This window comes from Lagenorhynchus albirostris, chromosome 12, assembly GCF_949774975.1.
Source record: "Lagenorhynchus albirostris chromosome 12, mLagAlb1.1, whole genome shotgun sequence".
Classification (NCBI taxonomy): Eukaryota; Metazoa; Chordata; class Mammalia; order Artiodactyla; family Delphinidae; genus Lagenorhynchus; species Lagenorhynchus albirostris.
Window position 1 is genome coordinate 15,997,100 of NC_083106.1, and position 18,814 is coordinate 16,015,913.

Sequence of the window (18,814 nt, forward strand, 5' to 3'; positions counted from 1 at the left end):
CAGAGAAAAGACAGCCTACCCAACTGAGAAAGGGAGAGTGGCTCTCAAAAGAAAGGCTGTCACCAAATAAGAGGTGTTTATACTACATTTAGAGGTAGCTTATTTGCCGTTACAGTTTAAAAGTAACTCTAAATTTGGGAAAACTTACACCTTAGTTGTATCCCCAGAGGAGCCCTCCCCATTCCTTGCTTGTCACATTTGTGTTATATCAGCTAAAAGGGACATTATTCGAATGATTAGCAACTCAATTTAAAGAGAGTTGGGTGTTGGGAAGCATGCCATACGGAGGTTTGTGTTTGTAAAACCAGATTAACACAGTGAAAGTTGATACTACTGGGGGCCCAAAAGAAATTCTAAATCATCTATTTTCTATTTTTTGGTAAAGTTGAAAACATGTTTACTTATTTTATTTTTTAAAAAACTAGGTAATTCATTTACAAAGATCAAAACAATATTAAAAGATACACGCTGAGAAGTCTCACTCCCATCTGGCCTGTTCCTCCTTGCCCACCATGGGTAACCATCTTTTATTAACTTTGTTTTTAATCCTTCCAGTATTTCCTCATGCAAACAGGGGCAGACGTACATACATGTGAATATTTATTTATAGATGTATTTACATACATCTATATATACTGCTCTACATTTTTTTTTAACTTAATATATCCTGAAGATCATACTGTAAGAGTTTCTCTCTCCTCCCTCCCTCCCCACCCCCTCCATGTTCTGGACAGTTCTTTCAGTAGCAAATCTTATACAATCTTATTGAAGAACCTATATATAATATTTTTGTAGTTTTCAATGATTCACTGAACATTCTCAGTATAGTCTTATCAGAAAATGCTATTTGAAAAATTAGGAAGAGGTACCTGAGTTCTAGGGGAAGATACCTTCCCCTATCTCTGCTTCTTCCCATACTTTCTTTAGCTTCTGACTCCATTTTTATTACCCTTTTTTCCTCTTTCATTTCGCTGCACATCCGATATCAACAAATATGGACTATTGATTCATTCACCAAATATTCATTATGGGCCTTCCACTATTATTACTGTTATTCGTATTGGTTGCTAACATTTATTGAGCACTCATTATGAATCAGGTATCCTTAGTTGCTTTCCTGCATTATCGCATTTAACTCTCTGTGAACTTTCTTTATTCCCATTGTACCCCTGAGGAAAATGGGGGTCAGAGAGGTTAATTCAATTGCTGCTAATAACTGTCAAATCTTGAACTCAAGTCTCTATCAGGAAAACATATACTATTTGTTATTATTTAAATTTTTAAATTTATTTCCCCCTAGCTTTAACTGAGGTATGATTGATAAATAAAAATTGTATATATTTTGGTTGTACATGATGTTTTTTAAAGGTATACAATGTGATGATTTAATATACATATACATTGTGCAATGGTTACTACAATTAACACATCCACCACTTCACATAGTCAACTCTTCTTTCCTTCCTTCCTCCACCCCTCCCCCAACTCTCCCACCCTGGCTTCTTTCTTTCTTTTTTGGTGGTAAGCATACTTAAGATCTGTTCTCTTAGCAAATTTCAAATATACAATACAGTATTATTAACTCAAAACATATGCTCTTAAACAATATACCACAGAAAGAGCCAGACGTGTTTGGAGAATTCCAATCAGTTGAGGATGATTATAGCATAGGGTGTGAGGGAGGAGGGACTGGGTAAGAGATCATGCTGCAGAAGAAGGCACGATTTTAGATCACAGACCTAGTATGTCCTAGTCAAGATATATAAACTTTACTCTGAAGGGTATGGGGAACAACCATGAGGTTTTTAAACAGGTAAATATGATAAAACCTGCATTTAAAAAGACATTTCTAGCAGAAGTGAGGAGGATAGATAGGAGCGACCAAAGCTGGGTTAGACTAAAGGTGGGTAGACCAATTAAATGTACAGATAAAAAGATGATAGGGTGTGAACAAAATGTAGTCACTTGATATCAAGTACAGATATTGAGCCTTTAAAGTTTCATATAATTTCAAACTTTAAAAATCATTCATCAAGAATAAATATGTCTGAAACCAAATCACTTTTTTATATCTCCATTTTAACAAGCTGAAAAATAGTACTTGATAGAAAGGTTTCCAGTTTAATCAAATGAGAAGGTACACTATCACTAACTATTTAGAATTACGGATTTCTAAAATTGTACGTACTAAGAAAAATGTAAAAATTTATTAGATAGTGGTATTAATTGGAAAACTTAAAAATAAACATTTTTCTTCTTTAGAATTGGGACTTCAGGCATTGTCTAGTCAAATTTCCTCATTTTACAAATAAGAAAACTAAAGTACAAAAGAAGGCATATTACTTGTCAAATATGTTTAGGGTGCCCATTTAGGATTAGATCTCAAGTTTCCTGATTCCTTATTTAATGATTTTCTCACTTTCATATGAAGACCTGGAATTTTTAAAAGTTCTGGCAAAATGGGGAAAGGGGGGAGTGAAGCAAGCTCATAGTAAGTGTGGACCATGTATCAATGCTTTATATTGAGATCTCATTTAATCCTCACATCTACTTTACAAGGTAGGTATGATCCATATGACAGATGGGGTACAGAGAGCCTAACAACTTGCTAAAGGCCACATGACTATCAGACACCAAAGCTCATCTCTCCATCATAGTACACTAATGCCAAAGAAGATAAAAGAGTTTTCTTTCAGTGTTTAAAAAAATACCAAGTTTGTATTAATAAATTCAGAAATCATTGAACACTGACCTGTAACATGCACCTGGATACAACAACTTCAGGTACTTCAGGGAATTTTTGTCGCAGGTCATGTAAAACCTGAAAATCAATTTGGTGGCTTCCTTGGGCCATTCGTATATTGCCTGATCAGGACTATTTGTACAGTAGGCAATTCTAGGCCTTAGTGGAAACAGTACTCATCTCTTCTGTCCAAGCATTTTCTGTGAAAGAAAGAAAAAAAACTTTAATGAGAACTGTTATAGAATGAATATTGTTGTGGATTTAAAATTTCAATACAAAAGGGTATGTGCTTTAGTACCTAACATTTAATATAAACTATAAAAATATTATTTAGTCCTATAATGCTTCCCATATAGTTATACTGTCTTTTCAGTTTATAACTACTGGTGGCAAACTTTAAAATGTTCTAATTCCTATGTATTTGTATGCTTTATAATGGCTGTGCCAAAAGGCATTCAAATAAGAAACTGTCAAGGTTGTTTTAAAATGGAAAACTGAGTAACTTTACTGATTTTTTTCTTAATGATCAGAGGACAGTCTAAGGTAAGTAATCTTGTTTATTCTACTTAAAATTTTTAAAGTTTGGATCCTGAAAAAGCTTGGTCCTACAAATAGCTTTGCCTGCTTTGTCTAAAACTGATCTGTAAATCAAAACATTTGATATTTTGCCTTAATTTTCAGATATACTTAATCTTTAAATGTGTAATCAATTCATTCTCAGGGCCTTAGCAGCATTTTATTCCCTCTGTTTCTATAAAATCAGTATTTTAAAAATGCTAATGCTTGGGCCCCAACCCCAGAGGTTCTGATTTAATTGGCTGGGAGCAGCATGAGCGTGTGGATATTTAAAAGCTCCCCGAGTGATTCTAACGTATGGCCCAAGTTGAGAATTACCTAACTTATTTATATTCCTAATATTCCTAATGTAAACCGTGCTTAATCTTGAAAGCCTCTTTGGGATATGAATAGTATAAAGTATATTAAACCTAAATAACATATTAAAATATTTAAAATCATTCCATTTGCATAATAATTAAAATACATTTCATTTTAGTATAAATTTGACAATACGACAATCTCTTTAAAACAAATTTCTTATCTGTAGCATTTCTCTTTTCCATAAGCTTAAATACAAGTCTGTAAACTCTATGAATATAGGAATTAGGTCTCTTTTGTCCATTATTACACACCTAGTGCTTTGTAGACAGTTTTCAGCATAACAGTAGATATTAAAACACTTTTGAGTAAATTTAGTTATGACAGGCCTCCCGAATCCTCAACACAATAAAAGCTCATTGAGATATCATGTTTGGTAAAGACTCTCAAGCTTTTTATTATCATTTGGTTAATTCTTCCTTAATTCTTTTGTCTGTGTGACTTTAGCTTAGTTACATCTCATAGGTAAAAGCACTGCCAAACCAAGTTATCTGCATTACACATTTCTCAAATCTATTTCTAAAACACACACACACACACACACACACACAATTTTTAGCACTCAATGTAGTGTTTCTAGAAAAGGGTTGCAGGAGAAAAGAAAAGTACTGGAAATTAGTAAAGATATTTAAACATAACAATAAAGGGCGATAAACAGGCTACAGTACTGCTCATCTTGAGAAAGCCTCCTTGACTTCACTCCAGCTATCAGCTCATTTATCTGCCCATTCCCTCTTTTGGGCTAAACTCCTTGAAAGGGTGGTTTATACTTTGTCTTCATTTCCTTCCTCTTATCACTTTTAAATCCACCCCAGTCAGGTTTTCATAGTTTTTCTCCACTGAAACTACACTTATCAAAGCTGTCCTGGATCTTCAGGTTGTCAAACTTAACAGTCACTCCTCAGGCCTCATCTCACCAGACCTCTCTGTAGCTTATGAACTAGTCAACCACTCCCTCATTCTTTAAACAATTTCTTCACTTGGCCTCTGAGATTTATACTCTTCTGGATTTCCTCCTACCCACTAGCAGCTCCTTCTCAGTTTTCTTTGTCAGATCCTCTTCCCTTTCGGAACATCTAAATGTTGGTGAGTTATGGAGTTCAGATCTAGGGTTTCTTTTCAATTACACCTACATTCCTCTTCAAGGTAATCTCATCCAAACACACTACTTTAAAGAGAGGCTTTGCAAATCTGTATGTCCAACACCAAGGGAGCTCTCTCTCCCTTGAGTTCCAGACTAATATAACCAGCTGCCTGCCTCACATATCCTTTTGGATATCTAAAATTCACTTCAAACTTACTATGTCCATAATTGAACTCTCAATTTTCCCCCATCCAAACCAAACCTTTCCCAGTCTCTTTCATCTCCGTATATGGTACCACCAATCATTCAGTTGTTCCTTCTCACATGCCATATCTAATCCATTATAAAGTTTGGTTGGTTGTTATCTGCAAAAGAATATTCTGAATCTGACCACTTCTCCCCACCTCTATTACTGCTCTTGTCCAAGCTGCCATCATAGTTCACCTAGACTACTACTGCGAAGGTCTCCGAACTGGTCTCCTCCCTGCCTTAACTCTTTGCTCTACCCCCACCTCCCACTCTATTGAACAGAGTGATCTTTGTGAAAAGTAAATCAGAACAATCATTTCCCCAGCACAAAATCCTAAACAAGGCCCCTGGCTAACTACCACCCCTGGGGCTTTGTCTCCTACCACCATCTTTATTCCCTCAGTTCCAAACTAAGTTCCCTCATACTGGTTACTTTCCAAAGAGAAGCCAATCTCATTCCTCCCTTAGGACTTTTAGACTCCTTGCTCCTTCTGCCTGGAACACTTTTCACTCAGATACTTGCATGGCTTTCTCTCTTACTTCATTAACATATCTGATCAAATGTCACTTCCTCAGAGACTGCTTCCTTGACCAATCTATCTAAAATAATGCCACACTTGTTTCCCTTCCCTCCCTATCACATCCTCATACCTTGCTTTTACTTCATAGCATTTATCAATATCTGACATACCTACCTACCCACCTGCCTATCCCTAAAGCGTTAGCTCCGCAGGATTACGAACTTTGAAGTTCACTGCTGTCCCCAGGATCTAAGTCAAAGATGTAACATTTGTTGGATGAAATAAAGGTTTTACTGTATGGTTTCTTCATATTTTTTGCTTCTAACATGCATTTCAAATAACCTAGATTGGAAATTTATATACATAATTTGAGGGAGAGGCAAAGAAATAAATTCTCAGTCTAATTCAGGACAACCTTTCTTATTTAAAAGTAGATGAATCATGTAAATAAATTTCAACTTATTCTATTGTTAAAACATATACAGAAATTTCTAAAGTTCTTTGAAAAACTCTTATCACACTTGCTTGCTTTCTAATAAAGACTATCAAGTACACAAACAAGAAAATTGTTCAAACGTACAACTGTATTTTAGGGATTCCACTTCCTGTAATGCCTAAGTAGCTCCTACTGGACGAATTCTCTCATGAGCAACTTCTATAACTAGACAACGTATAAAGAGATTGAAGGCAGAAACAGCAAAGGGGGAGTGGTGGTGCTGGGGGTGGGGAGGTGAAGGAAGTCAGTACGTAGAAGAAGTGGACAGCACAGGGTGATTTTCCATTTTTTAAATGGCTTTTAGCCAGAGAGCAGGCCTCAGTTGGTTTGCTCAGCTAAAACGCAAACAAGTAAATCCATAGTCTTACTCACTTAATGAACCAAAGGATAGGTCATGTTGTGGCATGACCACAACAGCTGAAAATCTAGCCAGTAAATCATAGAAAGGAGAGAAGCACCAAATTCTGTGTATAAATTCTGCATGTATCTCTGATCCCCAAACTACACATATGCGAGAGATTCCAAACAGCCAGGCTAAGGCTAAAATAACAGAACTGACATTTCAGTTTGAAGTTTGAGTTGAGCCAAGTTAACTGCCTACTGAAACAAACAAGTAAGGAAGCAAACCACCAACCAAACATCAATACCCAAACATCAATACTAGAGGAACACAATAGACTCCAGAGTCTCTACAATGTGTCATTCATAATGTCCAAGTTATAAACTAAAATTACTACACATAAGAAACAGGAAAAACTGACCCATTCTCAAGAGAAAGGCAACTAAGGGAGACCAAGCCCAAGATGACCCAGATGCTAGAATTAGCACATAAGGATTTTATAGCAGCTATTTTAACTATGTTCAAGAATGTAAAGGCAAATATACTTGGATTTCTCAGCCAAAAAAAAAAAAGAAAGAAACTATTAAAAAAATGCAAATTCAAGAAGTGAAAAATGTCTGAAATAAAAAAATTCACTGGCTAGATTTAACCACAGATCAGAAATGACAGAAGAAAGAGTCAGTGAACTTGAAGACAAAGCAACAGAAATCATTCTAACCTGAAGAGTGGAGGAAAAAAAAAATGGTTGAGGTAGGGAGATGAACAGACCCTCAGGGACCTGTGAGAAAGAATCAATAACTCTAATATAATATACCTGTAAGTGGAAATCCAGAAGAAAAGGGGAGGGAGATGGGGTAGAAAAAAGTATTTAATGAAACAGTGGCTAAAAATTTCCCCAAGTTAGTAAATGATATAAATTTACACATCCAGAAGGTCTTGACTGGCTCCCCGGCCATCTTGGAGGTTGCTCTTGGTTGGGCGCCATCCTGCACCTAAGGCAGGAAGGTGGTGGTCACAAAGAAGACAAAAAAGTTGCCTAAGTCAACCAACTCTAGACTCCAGATCAACTCAAGATTCCAACTCCTTATGAAAAGTGGAAAGTACATGCTGGGGTACATGCAGGCTCTGAAAATAAGACAAGGCAAAGTGAAACCTGTCATCCTCACCTACAACTGCTCAGATTGAGGAAATCTGAAACAGAGTATTATGCCATGTTGGCCAAAACTGGTATCCATCTACAGTGGCAATAATGTTGAATTGGGCACAGCATGTGGGAAATACCAAAGAATATGCACAATGGCTATCAATGATCCAGGTGATTCTGATATCATTAGAAGCATGCCAAAACAGATTAGTGAAAAGTAAATCATGCAAAATTTTTCTATAATAAAACTGGCCAGAGCCTGTTTTAAAAACAACAAACAAACAAAAAGATCTTGATCAAGAAGATCAGCAAACCCTCAACAGGAAAAGCCAAAGAAAACCACAGAGAGGCCTAACAGTCGAAGTGCTGAAAACCAAAGAAAAAAAAAATCTTGAAAGGAGCCGAAGAAACGAAATACAGGGAAACAACAATTCAAATGAATGCCGACTTCTTATCAAAAACAGTGGAGTCCAGAAGATACCGAAATGACAAAATTTAAGTGCTGAAAGGGAAAATAAACAATCAACCCACATCCTGCATCCAGCAAAAGTAAACTTTAAGGACAAGGCAAGATAACTATTTTTAAATATAGCCTTTGTGGGTGAGTGAATAAGTTTTACAACTAAACACATTACTGAAACAAACAGGTATTTATTTAATTACGAAAGGAAAACCAAGAAATACTTTACAACTTACTCTGGAAAATTATTTCTAATAATAAACAAAAATATATTTTCTATGGTTAAGATGCAAAATGACTGCTCTTCTGAGAAAATAAAGAAGTCATACTTTATAGGTATGCTTCTAACAGTAGGTGCAAAATTTTGGCACCTAACCTGCCACCAGCTCAAATGATCTAGGAGGAATAATTTCTTAAGGATTCTAAACAGTAGCAGAGTATACACAGTACTACAAAACCCAACCGTAAATATACTGGAAAGATTTACAAAATGTGCCATATTCTTTCCTTTCTTAGAGTATGTAAGCAATTTATTTCTGACCTGTCAATATTATGACAGTGCAGAGTACTAAGTATCAGTTAATGGCTCACTCAGACTTCACGTTATGATAATTATCAAGTCTTCATTTTCACTATTGTTTACCATGGTGAATTCTTCCAGGACTGTAAGAGTATAACACAAATAATGGTTTAACTGTACTCACAAGAAGAGACCACAGTCTTCAGATTAAAAAACAACAATAAAGAAAAGCAACAGAACTTATAGGTCTGATCAAAATTTGAGCATTTATGAGGTAACTGGATATTTAAAATTAGACTATCATCACCATCCACAACCCACAAATTTAAGGAGTGCCTAGTATGCAGCAGATACCATGTTGGAGATACAAGTATTAGAGTCTATACCCTTGCTCTCCAGGTCACAGACATTCCTGGATTAAAGGCACATCAAAACAAGCTCATAATTTAGGTAACTATTTTAACTTGTCCACTATTTTATATTCTGTCTGCCTCCTGCTACCAGATCTGCTGCCTGCTATCTCAGTCTACCTTGTTGCTGACACAGCAGTCTTTTTCATCCGTTTCACATCATTCAAAAACAGACTGGAAAGGAGTACATGAGGAAAAACTATAAAGAGCAGCAGCAAGAAAAAGGTAGGGGCCACATCGTGAAGTACCTTTTGGGCCATTAAAATTTGGAGGTTTTAGCTTCAGGGTAATGGGAAGCCACTGATAGATTTAAGCTCAGAGGCAGGAAAGGTGACATGATCAAGAAAACCTGTATGTATGAAGAATGGCTATAGTACAGAGAAAAGGGGCAAAAGAATATATGAGAAGACCAGTTAGAAAAATGCTGTAGTGTAACCATGAAATAGTTAATAGCTTGTAACTGCAGAGATAGCAATGGACAGTGAGTAGAAGGAAAATCTTCAGGGATATTTAGGAAGTAAAATTTAATAGAACTTTGAGATGGATTAGATACTGGGGTAAAGAAGGAGGTATAAAGGTTGCTTTCTTATTTGCTCAGATGGTGGTCCCATCTATAAACTAGGGAACAACAGAAAAGGTCCAAGAAAACAAAGGGGTAGATTCTAAGTTTAGTTTTGAACATACTGAGTCGAGGGTACCTTTAAAACCTCAAAACAGTGATATCACAGAGGGAGTTGGGATATATGGACCTGGAGCTCAGAGGAGAGGTCTAGGCTGCAGATAAACATTTGAGAGGCATCTATGGTGCTGGCATTAATTAAAATCTGAGCATAGATGAGACAATCCTACCATATAATTTAAGAACAGTCAAAGAAAAATATTCTTGGTTATATTATGTATAAAACATCATACAGTCATTATTAATTTTTTCCCTAAAGGCCAACATTCCTTCCAGCCCAAACACTAAACATTATATACAAAAATTGATTTTAAAATATCTTAATTTTTTGTTCCGGAACTATTTTAAGGATATACCCTATAATGAAAAATTAAATAAAAATTTAAAGAAGAAAACATGTACATAGTTTTTTAAAAGCCAAACAGTACTACAAAGTTTATCGAGAAACCAGCAATTTCCCTGTCTCATGCCTCTCCACTTTTATCCTATTCCATATTCCACTGTCAACACTGAGCTGTTTCTCCACATTATACAAAGATGATTATAGGGCTGTTTCTTGATTTTTCAATTTTATACATTTTTTATGGACTTCCTACTGTGGAAAATGAAGAGTTAGCTTTATAACTTAGTTCCCATCCCATAATATAACCATGCTTCTTCACTCCAATGTCCATCTGCCCAATACTTATTTCACAATTTTTTGCTTAAATCCATATTCAGTATTTATATTACTTTTTCCTGTAAATACTGTTAGCCTACACTTAATCTATTATGAGGGGTGGATTATATTGCCAAGGTCCTTCCCCTACTAGCATTTTGGGAAGAAAAGTGTGTGTGTTGTTAATGAAAAAACTGTAGAATATTAACCATATGTGACCAAAAGCTGGCTTTCCATCAAGTCCAAGAAAACAGCAAAGCTCTCGCAATTCTAACCCCAGGATAAATGGGGAGAAATGAGAGGGGAGGGGATAGGGGTAAACACTACTATTCTGCTATTGAAATTATAGATTTAGATGAGATGTATTACTTTTAAACAAACCTTGACAAGAGATTAAAAAACAAACAAAACCCCCAAACTATGACTATACCGATATGTAAAAGATTAAAGTTGACTGCTCCTGGCCAGGAGGTACCATACAAAATAAATGATGGAGGAAAGCAAAATTCCCAGAGATCTAACTTTTAAGAAAAAAGGAGTGGACTTCCCTGGTGGTGCAGTGGTTAAGAATCCATCTGACAGGGCTTCCCTGGTGGCACAGTGGTTGAGAGTCCATCTGCTGATGCAGGGGACACGGGTTCGTGCCCTGGTCTGGGAAGATCCCACATGCCACGGAGCGGCTAGGCCTGTGAGCCATGGCCGCTGAGCCTGCGCGTCCGGAGCCCATGCTCCGCAACGGGAGAGGCCAGGGCAGTGAGAGGCCCGCGTACCGCAAAAAAAAAAAAAAAAAAATCCATCTGACAATGCAGGGTATATGGGTTCGATCCCTAGACCAGAAAGATCCCACGTGCCACGGAGCAACTAAGCCTGTGCGCCACAACTACTGAGCCTGTGCTCTAGAGCCTGTGAGCCACAACTACTGAGCCCGCATGCCACAACTACTGAAACCCGTGTGCCTAGAGCCTGTGCTCTGCAACAAGAGAAGCCACCACAGTGAGAAGCCCGTGCACCACAACAAAGAGTAGCCCCCACTCACCACAACTAGAGAAAGCCTGCGTGCAGCAACGAAGACCCAATGCAGCCATAAATAAATAATAAATTAATTAATTTATAAAAAGATAAATAAAAACGGAGTGACTGGTAATGTGTCTTATATAAACTACTTAGATTTATGTAATTTAAACTTGACAAAGTGTTGGCCTTTATTATTAAAGTCTTATTAAAAAAAAGAAATCAATGAATAAATTAAATGTAACTCTCAGATAAGCTTAAAACTTTCCTAAGCAGTAGAATTTCAAGAAACAATACTCTAACCATCTGTTTCTAAAATTTTCTGGCAAAAGAACATATTAATAGTTAAAAACAGAAATAACACTGCTAAATATTTCACCCTCAATTTCTACATTAGTGGGCATTGTTTCATTTAATAAGATGAGACAATTAAATGGCTGGTTAAGTATAAATTCTAGGATTCTATAATTTGTGCTCATTTATTTATGAAATTTAATCTGTCACTTACTTGCAGTGTCTTCTTGGGCAAATCATTAAACTCCTCTGTGTCTCAGTTTCTTCACCTACAAAATGGTGATGACAGAGTAGCTACCTCACATGATTTTGAGTAATACACATAAGATAATAAAAAGGAACACAGAGCAAGCAAACAAGTAAATAAAATAGCTTATGTAAATGGTAGCCATTAACACTATCATTTCTTCCTTGTAAAATGAAGGAAACTCCAAGAATTTACAGGATTAGTGATAACACAGTGAAAATTAATGGTATTACACTTTCCTGGCCTGTAGCAAAAACTACAAACACTAGTAGTAATAATTATTTATTCTAAATATCATGAATTTCCACAAAGTACAAAGGAACAAAACCTTAGCAAACACAGCTGCAGGCCACTCTGGCTGCAGAATATTGAAGGAGTTGACTGAGCCTTTGAGGCCTTCCTTTCCCATGTATATGGGACAAATAATTTGTTTTAATTAGGTAACTCAGATAAAGCTACCTGAAAACCAAATATTAGGTTGCATATAAGTGCCAGATAAGTGATATAAACTGTGCTATAGGTGTTTAAAGGGCTCTCTGGGCTGAGGGAAGGTGTGGGAGGGTCTTGAATCATGGGTACTTAAATAAGGTTAAAGTATGAAGCAAGGCAACCAAATACTGGGCAGGTTCTGGAGACAATGAGTCAGTCACCTGTCTGGCTAAAAGAAGGAGGGACAGGAGGAAAGGGAATTATGAAGAAGGAGTTTGGGGTGGTGAGTATCTACAAGAGAAGACGAGAAAGGCCAATGAAGGCTGCAAGTGTACAGTGGCCTTTATCATAGAAGATCTTGAGTTAACACTAACGGTTTAGTATTATTATGTAAACTGGTATAAATATTTTATCTTTGCCCAGTTTGTACATGGTTGAGTTTTGCTGGAACAAATTTAATTATTATAACAAAAAAAAATACAGTTCATGTTGAAATATCACAGAGAAATAGGAAGAAATATATAAAACTAAAGTTCATTTCTCAACTGCATTAGGATTCTCCTTTAGCTTGTGGACAAGAAGGTCTTTCCACTTTAACCATATATACCATCCTAAAATTTAACTCTGATTTCCATAGTGACTTCCAGAGACGATAATTTTTTCTATAAACAATGAAATCTTGAGTTGGCTAGAACCCTAGGAAATTGTCTTATAAAAGTATATATATTTAAGAGGTAAGAGAAAAGCCTTGCTGCCCAGTAGACTCCTTTTACCAGACTTCCTCTTCCATTCATCTATCCAATTTTACCTCCTAAAACTAACCCTTGACAACAAACAGAAATTTTTACACAAGTAATGTTAGTTTCAAAGTGGAGAGACTACCTTGTTCACCGCTGCTGTACCCTAAACACTTAGAAAGTGTAAGGCAAGTAGTAGATGTTCAAAAAATACTGCTGCAATAAATCTCTAAATACAGATCAGAATACATCTAGATTAAAGACTACTATAAAAAATGGTAGCTATCCCTCCAAACTAAAGTGTCTGCCTTACCCCTGGCTATGTCAGTGCTGCTGTAATACTTGTTTTGAAACTGTAAATTTGTTTCAATGCAATTGATATGTTAGGGAACAATTTGAACACTAAATGAATTTTGCTGTGATTTTATATGCCAGAAACACTAGGTGAATGCAGAAAACCATACTCAGCTGAAACAAGCTGCATGTGAATACACAAAATGTGGATGTGAACACACCTCAACCATCTGCCAGCTACCTCAGCTCACTGCATCTTCGTGGAATCAGTCACACCCATCCACAACTTGTGTTCAACTTCCCTTGTGATTTCAGAAAACCCTTCTTCAACCACTTCACAATAGCAAGCTTCCACAACTATGTGGAAACTTCTTTTACAAGGCAAACTTCAGGAGGGTTTTAAAAGCAAAATACAGTATTTATTTGTATAAATATTGTACAAGTATTTACATATTTCTTAGCCACTTAACATGTGTAAAACTATACTATCATGTTTTTTAAGGTTCCTATCTTTCTAAATGTTCACTGATTTTGAGTGTTGTACCCCAATTCCATGTTTCCCGTAAGTCTTGTAGGGTTTTGTTTTTTTATTTTTTGACTGTATTATTTTCCATAGTATGGTGTTTTTTAGGAACACATATGTCAAATTTTAACAGAACTGTTTGTACTGCAAAGCCCCTGACCTCAACAACGGTTACTCAACTCCCCAGGATGTCTAATTGGAAGGTAGAATGTTTCAACTTACATATTTGGTTGTCAATATGATGTTAACAGTTTCTTATTACTAATTTTAACTTGTGTCTCTCTGTGGACTAGCTGACAGGATCAGACTGTGCAGTGAGTTAGCTATAACTTTTTTAAAGTTAAAGCAAGTTTTGAAACTTTTTGGCCTCAATGAAGATTTCAGAATTAAACTTAAAAAAAAAGTATTACCTTCCTAATTATATACACTATTTAAAATACCTTTTTCATTATTGGTGTAATATGTAAGTATCTCATCAAATGCCAAGTAGGTAATCGTTGATGCACTTCACATCTGATTAACTTTAAAAGAATTTACAAATGCCATTAATTGAATAATGAAAAATCTCAAAATTAACTTCAACAGCAAATTTTTAGAACTGTATTTCTTGGAGCATGATATTACATCTTTATTAAGGCAAAGCAAACTCGCTGCCCCCCAAATTCTATAATATCAAGTTATTTTCCTAACATTTAAAATGTAAGAATTATAGCTATGGCAATTAAAAATCTAAAATTCAAATACTATCATCATCTACAATTAAAAACAGGATAAGTATAATTCACCTGTAGCATAAACTTTAGCATAAAACAGCTGTAATACTGAATCATTTTACATAGATATTTGCAAAAATAAAATAACAGAAACACACCAAGTTAGTCACCTAAATGCTACTTACTTTACCTATCATGTTCAGATTTAGTGTTAGTTAAAATATTAAAGGGAACAAAGGATTATGTTACCAGAAAATGTATTTCTCAACTTTATAAGCCTACAGTAATTTATTTTCTAAAGAAAAACAGTAAATATTAATAACTGAAGTAACATAATGATCCACATTACCTCCTCTTAAAAAAAAATTTCCCAATTTTCTCATTTAATACACTGCCTCAAGTTCATTGAATGTTGACCATTTCTTATGGTTAAAAGGCTTACCAGTTATAAGTTCCTCTAAAAGGAATGTGCAAGTCAGCCACACTTGGCAATTTATGTATTGTGGTTTTGTGGTGAGTGCTACCATTTTCTAAGGATCAAGAAAAGTGCAATAAATTTAAGGCAGAATGGTTATAATCCATCAAAACATATTATATAACTAACTACCTTGTGTGTATTTTCCAATTCATACCCCATTATTATCTTTCAATACATTAGGGCTTTAAGATGGAAACAAAGTTACTTCTGAGTGAGCCCCTTTTCATGTAATTTTTGGATAATGCATCCTATATGCAAATATCTTTAAAAGAAAACATGATATAAATATGTGATATGATAATAAGCTATTTATGGGTAAAAGGGAAAAAAAGAGGAGAAAAAGAAATGAAAGCACTTGAAAGAACCAGTTTACATCTTACATCAACCATAAACATTTGGAATGAACTAACAGTCTCAGTGACATGTAAAAATTATAATAATGTGGTTAAAATATTAATCTAGAATGGCATTTTAAGATGAAGATTCAGAGAAAGTTATAAGAAGTTTCACCATCTCCATGTAGTTTCAACCCCTTCCTTGACCCCTGTTTTTTCTGTTCATCTCATCTAACTTTGCCCATCTTCTTTCTACTGTCATGGCCCTTAGCTGACTTCTCCCCAGTGTAGACTGCTGGCCAGATGCTAGGTATGTGTGTGTGTTATGGCACTGAGAGTGTGATGATTAACTTCATGAGTTAGACACAGTATAAATGGACAGTTATTCTTGATCTCCAAAACCTTTAATAACTAACAAAAAGTTATATCAGTAATTTTAAAATCATATACATACACTTGATTGGTAATTGACAACTGTGGTGAATCATGAGACTGCTAAGCCTGCTAATGGAGAAAGTACATAAGGATCTATGTGCAAAGGAAAACATTTAAAAGAAAGATTTCATTACTATAACAGTATTCAGAATCTTCAAAAGAAATTACAGTGTATTTAAAATGAGTGGTTAAAACAGTGAAACAATATTAAATTGAATCAACTCTCTAAAATAAAGTAATTTTGTTTTTTGTTAAGTTATGTGCCAGTCTTTCAAATCTAACACTGCAAAACTGTTGAAAAGCTGGCTATTAATCTTGTTACAGTTATGGGGAATGAATTTTATATTAGATGGTCAAGAATAATCTCAAAACTGTACAGAAACTTCTCTCTCAGCAGATCTATTACATATAAATCTATTTCACAATTCTCCAATTATAGATACCCTTAGAGAATACTCAATATTTTTAATTGTATAATATAGTTGAATAAAGAACCAGAAATCTCATTATACAATGCTTATCCATAAATCTAGAGACTTTCATAATAAGAAATATGAACTGCAAAAATATATGAAAGTGATCATCTACTTCATATTTTGATTTATGAAATGACACATTTTCTAATATATTACTGTTATATATTATATTTGCATATGTACTATATAGTATACATATTTTGCTTACTCAATAAACAGTTGTTGAGTGTCTACTAGTCACTCTATATGATAATGGGTGCTGAAAATATTAAAATTAATAAAAGCACAGTTGCCTCCACTCAAGAAATTTACATTTTAGTAGGGGAAGACAATACATCAACAAGTAAATATAATAACTGAACTGTAACTGAGTTGTGCTGCAGTATACATGGGAAACAAAGAAGGGACCCATCAATTCTGAGGGAAGTGGAGGGTTTATGGAAACGATTAATTAAAGAAGGCAACACTGAGACAGCGGAAGCAAGAACTACAATCCTGCAGCCTGTGGAACAAAAACCACCTTCACAGAAAGATGGACAAGATGAAAAGGCAGAGGGCTATGTACCAGATGAAGGAACAAGATAAAACCCCAGAAAAACAACTAAATGAAGTGGAGATAGGCAACCTTCCGGAAAAAGAATTCAGAATAATGATAGTGAAGATGATCCAGGACCTCGGAAAAAGAATGGAGGCAAAGATGGAGAAGATGCAAGAAATGTTTAACAAAGACCTAGAAGAATTAAAGAACAAACACCTAGAAGAATTAAAGAACAAACAAACAGAGATGAACAATACAATAACTGAAATGAAAAATACACTAGAAGGAATCAATAGCAGAATAACTGAGGCAGAAGAACGGATAAGTGACCTGGAAGACAGAATGGTGGAATTCACTGCCATGGAACAGAATAAAGAAAAAAGAATGAAAAGAAATGAAGACAGCCAAAGAGACCTCTGGGACAACATTAAACACAAAAACATTCACATTATAGGGGTCCCAGAAGGAGAAGAGAGAGAGAAAGGACCTGAGAAAATATTTGAAGAGATTATAGTTGAAAACTTCCCTAACATGGGAAAGGAAATAGCCACCCAAGTCCAGGAAGCGCAGAGAGTCCCAGGCAGGATAAACCCAAGGAGAAACACACCGAGACACGTAGCAATCAAATTGACAAAAATTAAAGACAAAGAAAAATTATTGAAAGCAACAAGGGAAAAATGACAAATAACATACAAGGGAACTCCCATAAAGTTAACAGCTGATTCCTCAGCAGAAACTCCACAAGCCAGAAGGGAGTGGCATCATATATTTAAAGTGATGAAAGGGAAGAACCTACAACCAAGATTACTCTACTCAGCAAGGATCTCATTCAGATTCAACGGAGAAATCAAAAGCTTTACAGACAAGCAAAAGCTAAGAGAATTCAGCACCACCAAACCAGCTCTACAACAAATGCTAAAGGAACTTCTCTAAGTGGGAAACACAAGAGAAGTAAAGGACCTACAAAAACAAACCCATAACAATTAAGAAAATGGTAATAGGAACATAGATATCGATAATCACCTTAAACATGAATGGATTAAGTGCTCCAACCAAAAGACACAGGCTTGCTGAATGGATACAAAAACAAGACCCATATATATGCTGTCTACAAGAGAACCACTTCAGACCTAGGGACATATACAGACTGAAAGTGAGGGGATGGAAAAAGATATTCCATGCAAATGGAAATCAAAAGAAAGCTGGAGTAGCAATACTCGTATCAGATAAATAGACTTTAAAATAAAGAATATTACAAGAGACAAGAAAGGACAATACATAATGATCAAGGGATCAATCCAAAAAGAAGATATAACAATTATAAATATATATGCACCCAACATAGGAGCACCTCAATACATAAGGCAACTGCTAAGAGCTATGAAAGAGGAAATCAACAGTAACACAATAATAGTGGGGGACTTTTAACACCTCATTTACACCAATGGACAGATCATCCAAACAGAAAATTAATAAGGAAACACAAGCTTTCAATGACACAACAGACTAGCTAGATTTAACTGACATTTATAGGACATTCTGTCCAAAAACAGCAGATTACACTTTCTTCTCAAGTGCACAAGGAACATTCTCCAGGATAGATCATGTCTTGGGTCACAGATCAAACCTCAGTAAATTTAAGAAAGTTGAAATCATATCAAGCATCTTTTCTGACCACAACACTATGAGATTAGAAATCAATCACGGGGAAAAAAAACCGAAAAAACATAATCACATGGATGCTAAACAATATGTTATTAAATAACCAAGAAATCACTGAAGAAATCAAAGAGGAAATCAAAAAATACCTAGAGACAAATGACAACAAAAACAATATGATCCAAAAACCTATGGGATGCAGCAAAAGCAGTTCTAAGAGGAAAGTTTATAGCAATATAAGCCTACCTCAAGAAACAAGAAAAATCTCAAATAAACAACCTAACCTTACACCTAAAGGAACTAGAGAAAGAAGAAAAAACAAAACCTAAAGTTAGCAGAAGGAAAGAAATCATAAAGATCAGACCAGAAATAAATGAAATAGAAACAAAGAAAATAATAGCAAAG

The 18,814-nt window shown here is 35.3% G+C and overlaps 1 protein-coding gene across 4 annotated transcripts in view; it reads right to left on the reverse strand.

Annotated features, from left to right (window-relative positions):
• Nucleotides 1-18,814, reverse strand: part of TAB2 (TGF-beta activated kinase 1 (MAP3K7) binding protein 2) — an 86,569-nt gene that overhangs the window by 35,510 nt on the left and 32,245 nt on the right. For all 4 annotated transcript variants that reach the window (XM_060167922.1, XM_060167921.1, XM_060167924.1 and 1 more), the window contains one exon: nt 2,753-2,943. In XM_060167922.1, coding sequence (XP_060023905.1) covers nt 2,753-2,854 — 102 coding nt within the window. In that variant the 5' untranslated portion in view covers nt 2,855-2,943. The remainder of the gene's footprint in view (nt 1-2,752; nt 2,944-18,814) is intronic.